This window comes from Hydractinia symbiolongicarpus, chromosome 14 (assembly GCF_029227915.1).
Source record: "Hydractinia symbiolongicarpus strain clone_291-10 chromosome 14, HSymV2.1, whole genome shotgun sequence".
Classification (NCBI taxonomy): Eukaryota; Metazoa; Cnidaria; class Hydrozoa; order Anthoathecata; family Hydractiniidae; genus Hydractinia; species Hydractinia symbiolongicarpus.
Genome location: NC_079888.1, coordinates 5,246,737 through 5,259,008, shown reverse-complemented (window position 1 = coordinate 5,259,008; position 12,272 = coordinate 5,246,737). Strand labels below are relative to the sequence as shown.

Genomic DNA, 12,272 nt, shown 5'->3' with positions numbered 1-12,272 from the left:
TAGGTAAGCAAGATGAAGCCACAAGAATAATGAACGATCTTCTGAAGCAAGATACTAATATTCAGTCTTTACTTGGTTCATCAAAAGCTGAACAAGAAAGGCGTTTACAAGAGAAGTTAGAGCAACGTAAAAAGAGGCGAGAGCAAGGGATGAGTTATCTGGATATTGCCAAATTAGAAGAAGACGAAGATAAAGAGTTTGAAGAAGAAGTGGCGAACACAACTTCAGGAAATATTTTGCAAGATTTAGAGGTATGTCTCCCTGATTAATTCCATGCATATTTATTTTTGTATCTCATTTATTTACTTTAATTTATTGGTTTATCAAAGCATTTAGAGGTATGTCTCCCTGATTAATTTTATACAAACTCCTTGTATGTCATCAGTTTACTTAAAATTATTTATTCATCATAGTTTGCATTGGTTTAATAATAGACTTTTATATTAAGATTTTCTATAATAAATATAGCAATTTCTCTCTTTTCAGCACTTCAATTGCTGTCGATTTCTTTCCCTTAAAGTAATGCAACCATAGTGTCTTTTATATCAGGAAAAACTTAAAGGTGGTCACAAGTTAAAAATATTTTAATGTCATGACATAAAAGTTATGAAATTACTTTTATTTTTTCACCAAGTTCTTGTTATAATCTCAAAACTACCTATGTATATTGTTAGCATCTGGTTCATGCCGCTATACGTCAGTTGAAAGAAGTATTAATCAACTTGTAATCCTTTTTTTTAATGCGCTCAATGGCCATGAAATTTGTATAAAAATAATAGAATAATCTTTTGTGCACCATCCTAAATTAAGGAAATGTTCTGAAATGTCTGGAAAATTAGTTGAAGACCATTTTTAATAACTAAAATGTGATTAATGTAAACTAATATATTTAATGAGAAGAGAATGGTTACAAGCTATTTGCCTGCCTGTCTTTTGTCCGTCCATCTGTACTAGATCATTGTTCGTATAAGAACATTTCATCTTCTATTACAGAAAAACTTTGAATCAGAGAAAGAAGCTTTACTTGGAATGTTAAAAGGTACTGATTCAAGACTGGACAATGAACGCCAACGTCAGCTAGCTTTAGCACGGTTGCGAAGGGAAGCAAAAAAAGCACAAGCCGAAGAAAAGTACGATGCAGCTGCACTGGTACTTGGTATGGCGAAGTCTCAACAAGCCAGTCTTAGTGCAAAGTAAGAACTACTGTTGTCTATATTATAATCCAAAGTTAAGTGAGCCAAAGATGGTAGCTAGCTGCGAGTAGCGTAGATTAGTAGAGTAGAGTAGTAGATTTGCTAATTGATAAATTCTACCGGCTTGCAACTAGTCTGCTATAGCTAGTCGTAGATAGTTTGTATCACACTATCAGGTTATTTCTGTGAAGAGTAAATGTATGTTTTTTATGTCCTGTAGACGTCTGATTAAGTCTTTCTATACCACAACTGAGAGATAATGCAAACTTTTCTTCCTTATTGAAGAGTTAAAGAAGGCGTATGCACCATGTTTGTCTTTAAGTCTTTGTTGGTATATTAGAACTACAAGAAGTACTTTATATAATTATTTTTATTACAAATAAATATAGTTGCGACAAATAAATAAACGACAAACAAAAAACTAACTGCTAATAATAAATAGATTTGAAAATATAAGAATAAAATATAAGAATAGACATTACCACTTCAGAGGTTAAACACCATTAAGTTATGTGAGACCAACAAAAAATCCCACATTTTAATTTAGATTGGCTAGTAATCGACTACGTCAAGAACAACTAGCAAGAGAAAGATTGCAAGCAAGGAAGAACAAACGTCTTGCAGCGGCTGCTACTTCAGAAGAACAGATCGATGAAAGTGCAGCAAACACTGATGATGTTTTAGTGTTGCAAGTAAGTTAGTTGCGACTTTATCTTCAAGTTTTTTTCCAAAAATAAGTGTGATTATTAGGGTTTTTATTGTGGCAGTTTATGTATGAATGGGAGGGGGAAGGAAAGGAGGAGAGTTAAGGGTGTAGGTTTGCCTAACATGCAAACAACGTTGCAGCCTCTTTCCTCTAAGGATCCAGTATTTATTTATTTATTTTTATTTATTTAAAAATACTTATACAGGATGAGGACTTCAGTAATTTGCAAATATATACATAAATACAAAAAAACTGCTATCAATGTCCGTCCTGTCTGAGAATAAAAATGGAAAAAAGCAGTAAAAACAGTAAAAATAGTAAAAACGATAAAAACAAACAAGAATTGATCAACTAGAAATGCAACAGTATGCATACAAGGTGTGAAGTGACTTCATGTGCGAGCTAAATAAGACATAGGGATAGTTCAAAACAATTCTCCCACTTAGCTAAACTTGAAGCAGACTGGACGGCACAGTGACTAAGATAGCCGCTGAGAGTGCACATCGCCCAATAGCTGGTATCGTCTATTAAGAGAAGTACCCTCTGAGCGCCTTCATAAAAAGAGACATTTTATCGATTTTTCGAATTTCAAGTGGCAGTGAATTATACAGTTTACCCCCTGCAAAATAGAAACTCTGCCGGGCGATTTCTAGTTTGACCCGAGGTAACCTGACAATGCAGCCGTTATTTCGTGTGTTATTGTCATGTTGTTGGCTGACAAAATAATTGTCAAAATGTTCAGATGTTAGATCATTTAGTAGACACTTTTTAACGAGTACACAAATATTACGGTTGACGAGTCCTGTGATGGATGGAATATTATCACTACGGACAATCGACAACAGCAATAAAAACTTCAGTTCCAGTCACCATGAATATTCTTGACGTTAAAGCTTTGACTCTACAGCATTGATTGAAAAACATCAAGGAGATTCTGATGAAGAAACCTATTCTACCACACTGCCAAGAACATCTTCAAAATATTTTTAGGCCTTTAGAGCAGTAACCAGTAGTACACGTTATAAATAACGTATATTTTTTGTGCTTTTTGTTCTCACAATGCACAAGAAACATACCTGGCTATTTTTATAAGGACGTTTTCAATTGTCCAGCATGTTAGGAATTTTTAAATTTGCTGTTTTTGACAAAACATACGATTTTAAAGAATTTCAAACCAAATATGTAAAGAAGACCACGTAACGTCCTAGGTTTTTTCCACATCGCATGCTTGTTTTGTTTCAGGAGAATGTTTTAAGTGAAATGGAAAAAAAACACACGTCAGAACGTGAATTGTTAATCCGTTTAATCCAAGAATCTGCATCCAGTGAGTTGGGAAAGAAAGCCAGTGAAATGACTTCAAATGAACGAAAAACAAAACTTTTCGAGCTAAAGGTGAGTTTTTATAAGTTGAGATTTTTTAGAAAATGCAAATTTAATAAGAGAATTTTCTATTTTTTATGTAAAATTACTATGTTCAATGTCTTGGATAGCTGTTTTGGGGGGTAATCATGTATAAGAAATACCCTAAAAATTATAGGCGAATTGATACTTTCAGTGCGTTCAGTGAAATTAATATGCGAACCGAAAATAATATGCGACCCCAAAATTAATATGCGATCGGAAATTAATATATGAACGGGAATTAATATGCGAACCGTGATTAATTTGCGAACTGAATTTATTATGCGAACTGAAATTTCTTGAATAAGGTATGACGATTTTCAAGCTGCAGAGCTGTAGAGGAAATCGGAGGCATATATTAAGGTCACTTTTTGTGTTTGGGCGTTTCTCAGGAATTTCGAAATCAGTGGAGAGAAAGCAATGATAATCCTGACGAGCAATTTGAAATATTCCAAGAGGCGGTTGCGTTTAAGATTGAAGAGTTGAAGGGAGAGTTGGAAGACGAAGACGTTGAAGTAAAGTTGCTTGCTGACTTGCAAGATAGCCAGGATAAAGAAGCAGAACTTATGATGAAAGATCTTGCGGATAAGGTACGTGGAAATAACTAAATATTAAAGCTTTCTAAATATTAAACTTTTATTGCTTTACTGAAAACAACCTATTTGTCTTATTCATAATGGATTTTAGATTGTGTCTTTCAGTGTTCTCAATTGTACCCCAAAGCTTCTCTCTTTTTTGTATTTCACCTCTTGTGTTCCTCGTTTTTATTTTACCCCGTAATACACCTGTGTTTATTGAGGCCAATTTCTTTTGGTTTTGCTGTATGGAACTCTTGTAAAGAAATTTACAAGAGTTCTATAATTTGCTGCAAAACTAATTTATTAGAACCCCTGTTTAGTCACCCAGCGGGTTTAGAACTACTGAAGACCATAATTAGATACAGTATTAGTAGTAAAAGGCTTTAGCATCCCATGACTGACTCGTAGCCTTGTTGTAGAGCGCTCGCTTCCAGTACAAAGGGTGTGGGTTCAAACCCTGGATAATAATAGACAAGCATGCCACGAAAGAAAAAAGAAAAGATCTGAAAAAGTGCAAGTATTAAATTGTCATTTTTACATATTTAGAATGCGCAAACGTTAAAACAACTTGTGAAAATCCAACAATTGGCGCGCCAGTCAAAATGGAATGACAATGTTGCCGTGGCTTTGTTAGGTGTTAAAATGCTGACGTCAGCGGATGAAGGAGAAGATGAATTGGTAGATGCGTTAAAAGAAAAATATGACGCTTTAAAAGAGAAGATTTTCCTGGAAGCACTTAAAGCGTGAGTAACATACAGTTTAGAATACACATTTTTATATCAATTTGTACCGCATTGCGTGCGCCTCCCTACTTTCAGTACCATTTTGTCGTAAACCCGTGAAAAATTTTCGGCGTCAACCGTCAGCAAATTATCAACTCTGCGGGGTACCCGGAATGAAGCTATGCGCAACCATTTTGAACACATTGAATACGGCTATTATTAAATAGACCAGTCGTCTATTTAATTAAAAAAAGAAAAAACCCACGGGTTCGCATGTCCTTTGAATTTAACCGCAACAAAGTGGATAAGAATATATAGCATTTGATGTGTTTCCGTAGCTGGGTTTCTGCGCAGAGACAGACAGACGACGGCTATTATTAAAGAGATAGAGGTCGGTTTCCATTACGGGTGTTCTTCGCCACAACTCACAACGTTTGGATCTCCGCCCTCAATATGTTCAATTTCATACTAAGGATGATAACGCTTCCAAAGTATAATTTGTTGCTATCAAAGATGTCGGCTACAAACACTTGAGAATTAACTTCCAAAGCTGTTCAACATAGTTGTCGCATCCAGGGACAATTTTAATGCAAACCTTGAAAAAGAACGCTCATAAAACAGAATGCCCCTGGAGCAGAACACCCTTGAAACAAAACGCCCCTGAAACAAAAAGCCCCGAAACAGAACGGTTGGAGCTAGGACTAAGACGACTGTCCTTAAATTTATCGTTAGCTTATCTTCTATCCTAAAAATTAACTTTTTTTAAAAGCATATTCTTAATAAGCCGCAACCATGACTATTGGTACACTCAAATGGTAGTTGTGTAACTACCGTTAACTCCCGATAACTCGAACTTCCGACAAAAAATGGGTTGACTTGACGAATGTTTGAGTTATCCGATTTTCGAGTTAACCAGAGTTTTTATAAGAAAGTATTAACAAAAGTTCAAGGAGCCCAAGAAAATGGTTCGAGATAATGGAAGTTCGGGTTATCCGGTGTTAGAGTTCGTGGAAAGCTAACTGTATAATACAATTACTGCATTTTGTTAAAATTAAAAGGTGTACTGCGAATTTGAGATAATTCATGGAGTATACGTTTTAGTTAAATTTGTTTATTTCCAGTAAATTCGGTGATGCATGGGATGAGATGTCTGAGAAGGAGAAACAAGAACATTTGGCGAAGATGAAAGCAAACGAAGAGTTGAACACAGGTGACGAAGAAACTCAACGGTAAGCATGAAAGAATTTCGTCCTGTGCAAGAAGTTTGTTTATGTCATTTGAGCCGTAACTACAATAGGAGCTTTTCTTTTATTTTTTTAAGTCAAGCAAATTTTTATACAAAAAAACAAAACGGAGCCAAGGTTTACTTGGCTGGTCGCTGCAAAGAAGTAATCAATTCTTAAAATTATGACTGGTTCTTATGACATGAAACCTTACTCTCTTTCTGTAAATTGCATCTGTGAAGTATTTCCTGAGTTGTTATTTTCTTTCGCTAGTGATCTTGACTCGATTGATTTGCCTGGCATGGAGAAATTAGTCGGGAAAACACGTGCTAAGCAAGAACGCAAACTGAAAGACCGCATGGAGAAAAGAAAGCGCGCGAAAGCTGAAGGTAAGTCGATGGACGAAATCGAGGCTGAAGAACGGAAAGAAGATGAGAATGAAGAAAATGATATGGTGAAGGGAAGCGAGGCATTAAAAAAATTACAGGTGAGTGAAATATATATTAAAGTAAACGAGTCCAAAATAATTTTTTAAAGCTTGTGCTTAAACGGACATAGTTCTTTATTTTATTTTGTTAGGATCAATTTGAGAGTGAGAAGAACGCCATTTTGGAGAGGCTGATGAACAATGACACAAAGGAGATGAACGAACGTGAACGACAACTTGCTTTAGCTCTCCTTCGGAGAGAAAAAATGCGAATCAAAAGAGAAGAAAAATATGACGGAGCAGCTTTAGTTCTTAACCTGGCTAAACAAAATAAAGCAAAGCTGGAGGAGAGGTGAGTGTAAATTTTATGGAGAGCACGTTTTCATACCTCTTTTTTTAACAAGACCAACATCCGATATTTTATTCCGGTTTTGTTCGATTACTATAATCAAGATTAACTTTGGTTAATCTTGACTCCGAAAGCTAATAATCTTTGTGAAAAACGTTTTCTTCCTCCACTTTTAAAAGAACAACTAAACTCACTCTCCTGCATAGTTGTAAATCACAATTTATTAGATTTTGTTTTTACTATTCTTATAGTTATGAAACTGAGCGAGCACGTCAAGAACAGCTCGCCAGAGAAAGAATTGAAGCCATGAAAAAGAAGAGGAATGAGAAGAAGAGCGAAAAAGAAAAACTCATGGACGAAGAAAAGACGGACCAGAATGAAGATTTGGTTGCTGTTGAACAGATGCAACGGGAAGGAACTGTTGCGCTTCACGACTCTGTTCTTAATGAAATGGAAAAGAAACATGCCAATGAGCAAGAGGTAAAGACGCCTTGTTGTCACGAAACTGCAGCGCGAGAATTTGTCTTAATTTGACTTCAAAATTGCAAAATACTTAGTCACGATATTTTGTTCAGAAAATTCGTGTAAGTATTAACCAACCGTATTTTGAACTCAAACTGTTGTCTTATATTTTTTCTCTTTTTTGCCAGACTCTTCTTGCCATGGTTGGAGACATCGAGACAAACGCTCTCGAAGCTGGCCTGAATATGTCTGACGATGATAGACGAGAGAAACTGAGTTTGATTTCCATCTCAAGAAACAAGTCTAAAGAACAATCGAGAAGATTTCTAAATTCACAACCACCTGAGCATACAATGAACAAGGTGATATATTTTTAGCTATCTTCAGCTACAATTCCAAACAACCGCATTTATTTTCTCAGTACGTGTAACATATTTGTACTCGTTCAGGAAGAGAAAGAAGTTTTTAATACAAACGTGGGAGATGGCCGCACTGCACATCAGAAAATACTAAAATATGGATTAACGTTGGCCCTGGCAGGTAAAATGAAGGCACTACCCACAGACACTTCTCAAGAAAATCTAAAGGATGACGCTACAGTATTGTTAATGGCTGATCTGCAAGAAAAACAAACGCAGGAAAATAACGCATTAATGCAAGCTCTTACCCAGTCTGTAAGTATGTCTCACTGAGTTGTAAATTTGTCTCGCTTAATCTTTTATAAAGTAAGTTGCAAGCCGAGCTATCATCTTAAACAGTGTGCGGACCTGTTCAAGTGTGCGTCATCGACTCACTCAACCTAACCCCTCCGTTAAGCATGTCTCGCTCATTACCTCTGTAACGTTGTCTTGCTCATTAATAACAAGTGAACGCATGTTTTTATTTAATAGGAGCAATCGCCTCTGATTCGGTAACGACGTACACAAACTTTTGTAGTATAGTTTTGTAGATAGTTCGTAGAACAACTATCTTCCAAACCAGTAAATTTTCCCCTGCAGTCAAATCTATAGTTTGTTTAGCCATGTAGTTTATCATCAGTGTTTTTAGATGTATATCTCTTTTATGTTTAGGACCGCGAAATAGCCGAACGTTTGAAGCTCGAACAGCGGAAATCACGTCGAGCCGGATGGATGGATAACACAGCATTGGTTGTGTTCGGCGACAGAACAACGAGTGGGAAGGTAAATGGTGGCTAATATTTGGTCCTTAAATAAATGGGAAAAAATAACTTCAGCTATTTGCTTTTTTTGTTGATAAAACCCTTTCATCGCCTAGTAACAAAAGAAACATTTAACTTCCTCTTCATAGAATTTACATTTAGGATACGTGAAAACGCACTGACAGTATTACTATAAATCACTTTCCTTAAAAAACGTCTGTTCGTGTTGTACTGCGCAGAAAGGTTTTTGGCTGCATTTTATATCAAGCTCAAGTTAAACCAATCTTTTTAATCTAGTCGGACAGTAAAGCACAAGAAAACGAATTGAAAGAAGAGGAACAAAAACTCCAACAAGAAGCAGAAGAACAGCTAGCTAAACTTGAAAAAGAAATTGAAGAAGAAAAACAGAAACAACTTTCCTCAATGAGTGAAGATGAAATCGCCAGTTTCATGGAAGAACTTCAACGACAGGAAAATGCCAAGCGATCGGTAAGAAGGCTTCTTGTGACTTCTAAGGGAATCCTTGTTTGTTTTTTTGTTTTTTTTTCGTCATGTTATCAAATAAAAAGATTAGTTATGCGTCTTGTAAATAATGACTGCTTACAAAATGTCCAAGATGTCCATCAAAAGTGTTACTCGCTGCACTGTAACGCACATTTTTGATTTCAGGCCATACAAGATCAACTTTCCCGACAAAAAGAAATCGCACTGCAACGACTTGCAGAAAAACGTCGAAAACGCGACGACAAATTATACGAAAACGATCTAGCGTCGGCTATGATAGTTAACGCCCACAAGAGGACGGAAATGATGCGAGAAAAAACCATGGCGTTACAGGGCGCACAAAAAGATTCGGTACGAAACATTTCTTCTGCTGGCTATTAACCACCCACGCTAGAAGGCTATTTTATTTTAACTCAAAGAGAAATTAGGATATTTCGTTGCTCTTTCTACAGTACTGATTTTTCGTTGATTGTATTTGATTGCTGCTTTTAGCTGCTCTATTGTCACTTTAATGTCACTTTAATAGTAGGGTATTTTTTAACACTATGCTCGGATAGACAAATGCAGAAAGACTTGAGTCGATTCGCATCCCTTTGAACATGATCTTGCTGATGTTATTTTGGTTTGCTATGACAAATTGCGCGGTGAAAATTATTTTTGTTGCGTTTAAGTATTGTACAAATTTGTAAGTACAGGTCGTGACCGTGTGGTAGAGCGTTCGTCTTCAGTGTGGATGGTCTTGGGTTCAAACCCCAAGCGAGTCATGCCAGAGACTATAAAAGTGTGAATCGATCCTTTCTGCTTAACGTTCAGCATGAAAATAGGATCGATATCTTAGGTAGTTGTCTAGTTGAGCGGTTGTTGTGCTTGCACGCCTTCCGTAGCTCAAATGGGAGTTTTAAATGCACTAGGATCCCCTTCGCAGGATCCTCATTGATAACAGTTCCTATATAAACTTAAGAGGCTATCTTGGGTAAATAATTAGTAATAATAATAATAATAATAATAATAATAATAATAATAATAATAATAATAATAATAATAATAATAATAATAATAATAATAATAATTTAATTTCAGTTGGAAGAGCGACTGCGTCGGCGTCGGGAAGATCGAAAACGACGTCAAGAAGAAGCCGCTGAAAAAGAACGGCTTGAAATGGAGGCGGAAAAGAAGAAACAGGAGGAAAAAGCTGAACAAGCGAGAAAAGAAAGCGAAGAAAAAGAAGAAGATAAACGTGAAGAAACAGGTATATGGTATTTGTATTGTAACTTCGTACTTAGCGAAACTTTTTATATTCTATATACGGCTCTTGTACCCATACTGGAAAGTGCTAACCGTTCATTAAACAGAAACACTAGCCTGATTTTAAGAAAGACATTTTTAATCACAGTGCTGACTCAGCAATTAGATATGTTTGTTGGTGTATTTAACCTAAGGTACTGAGCAAAGCGAACAAAAACTTAGAGTTAGCATTATTTCGGCAGCTCGGAACGAAAAGTTATTTTATCTAAATGTCGAGATAACGAGAGAGAATACTCCTCATGTTTGTGAATCTTTACTTCCGCAATTTTCGATTTTTTTGACCATAAATTCGCAATCTTTAATTCCATAATCGTTTCTTCCGCAATTTTTGAAAATAACAGATTTGAAATCTTTCATTCCGCCATTTATGATTGTATCACCAATTCGCAATCTTTACTTCCGAAACTTACGATTTTTTTTGACCATGAATTCGCAATCTACAATTCCGCAATCTTTTCTTGTGTAAATTTTTTTTCCCTTGGTTTTTAAATGTCCTTGTATATAATGTTCTTAGAATACAAAGATGTACGACATGACAAACATCAAAACATGCCACCTCTTTTTAATGTTTTATTTCCGTTTGAAATGAAATACAATATACCTTGTGTTGTAGCTTCAAGCGACGATACCGCGCAAACAACGCCCACTGATAAAGCGCCCGAAGTGAAGAAAAAGAAACCCATGCCGCCCCTGCCAGGAGGCGGTATGCGTCGTGAGAAGACGGTTGTTGAGCAAGCAGCGGAGATCACAGATAATCAGAAACAGAAAATGATTAACATGTTGATGCGGGAACAGACCTCGCTTGCTGTGAAGATTGGAAGAGAGAAGACTAGACAAGAAGAACGGGTATGTTTTTTCTTCACCGGTTCTTGATTAAGCTGCAGTTGTTTCACGTCTCATGTCACAGTATGCTTGGATGTTTGCTCAATGAAAAGCCCACGTTAAAGATTTTGTCTCGCCAGCCTTTTTAATTTTTCAAAGCGCAGACCTTTATGCTATCATATTTTACTGAAACATCTAGTGTTTGTTTTAAAATTTATGTCCGCAATATTACATAAAAATAACTTGAGGAGCAGTAAATAAAGGAGAAAACAGAGTTGCATCATTTTAAACTAAAACTCCGGGAAACCGAGTTTTACCATGGCTAAAATATTCGCTGTTAAAGGGGTGTGCCACTCCCATATTTTTTAAAGCGCTAATAAACAGTTCTCTTGCAAGCGAACTTTTTATGACACGGTCACTGTGAAGTACAACTTGCAAGTCCAAAAATATTACTTGAGCTTTGTGTCAATCTTATTTTATTTTCTCAATTAGGTTCGAGAACTTCGAGAGAAGAGAAGGCGTAAGATGGACGCTCGTGAAGAAGAAGCTGCTGCAGTGTTGGGCTTAGGTGAAAGACAAAAAACTATCGTTGAGGATCGTAAGAAGGTAGCCATTTTTATTTTGTACCCCCTCTATTGTATTGGATTAAGTGGATCAACATTACCAGGTTCTGATTTCGGAATTATTAAGATCGGTATTCATAAATTTAAACTGATGCTTAAACTGTTTGCGATCCGTATGTCGAACTTCTAAAAACGTAGTGATAGTAGTAAGTTTTCGGTAGATAAAAAAGCGCTGGGGGACAAAGGAATTTGTTGGCGGTACTACGTTCACTTTTGATCTGAATTACTAAAATTTTGTTAGCAACTATAAAATTTTAAAACTGATTTGGGAAGAATTTGTTAACAGCAAATAACCTAAATTCGCCAAAATGTTGTCAATTTTTAGCCCTCTTCATCAAAATCTTGGTAATTTTAGCCAATTTGTCATCGATAAGACATACCGGTCATACGGTATACAGAAGTATGCAGGTTTTTCGGAATCTGCTTAGCCGACTTATCGATATGTGTAATATTTTTTCTTCGTTAGGGAGAGAGAGACCGACAGATTGGTCAAATTCGTGAACGTGTCAATCGCATCAAACACGAGCGGACGATGACGATGAAAGATCCTACAGTCAATCGAAGTAAGAAAAGTTTTGCAAATATGGCGCAAGACCAACCGGATGGTCTGACCGAAGACGAAAAAATGCAACGTATTGCGAAAGAAATGGAGAAGAAATTCAAAGAAGGTGGAGTTCAGAGTGTGACCACGGTAAATTCTTTTGCTCTTCTTTTCGCTCTACAACGTCAGTACTGGCCTCACTAAAGCAATAAAAAATATTTGTTTACTTTTAATGATAAATAATAAAGTTTTGCAAG

The 12,272-nt window shown here is 36.2% G+C and overlaps 1 protein-coding gene across 1 annotated transcript in view; it reads left to right on the top strand.

Annotated features, from left to right (window-relative positions):
• The window catches only part of LOC130625549 (trichohyalin-like), a 29,776-nt gene that overhangs the window by 15,496 nt on the left and 2,008 nt on the right, over positions 1-12,272 (top strand). The window contains exons 23-41 of the mRNA XM_057440658.1: positions 4-251; positions 994-1,193; positions 1,741-1,885; positions 3,142-3,291; positions 3,693-3,890; positions 4,425-4,621; positions 5,722-5,829; positions 6,097-6,310; positions 6,403-6,602; positions 6,851-7,079; positions 7,250-7,423; positions 7,511-7,735; positions 8,132-8,242; positions 8,518-8,709; positions 8,890-9,075; positions 9,805-9,973; positions 10,643-10,875; positions 11,344-11,457; positions 11,941-12,165. Coding sequence (XP_057296641.1) covers positions 4-251; positions 994-1,193; positions 1,741-1,885; positions 3,142-3,291; positions 3,693-3,890; positions 4,425-4,621; positions 5,722-5,829; positions 6,097-6,310; positions 6,403-6,602; positions 6,851-7,079; positions 7,250-7,423; positions 7,511-7,735; positions 8,132-8,242; positions 8,518-8,709; positions 8,890-9,075; positions 9,805-9,973; positions 10,643-10,875; positions 11,344-11,457; positions 11,941-12,165 — 3,518 coding nt within the window. The remainder of the gene's footprint in view (positions 1-3; positions 252-993; positions 1,194-1,740; positions 1,886-3,141; positions 3,292-3,692; positions 3,891-4,424; positions 4,622-5,721; positions 5,830-6,096; positions 6,311-6,402; positions 6,603-6,850; positions 7,080-7,249; positions 7,424-7,510; positions 7,736-8,131; positions 8,243-8,517; positions 8,710-8,889; positions 9,076-9,804; positions 9,974-10,642; positions 10,876-11,343; positions 11,458-11,940; positions 12,166-12,272) is intronic.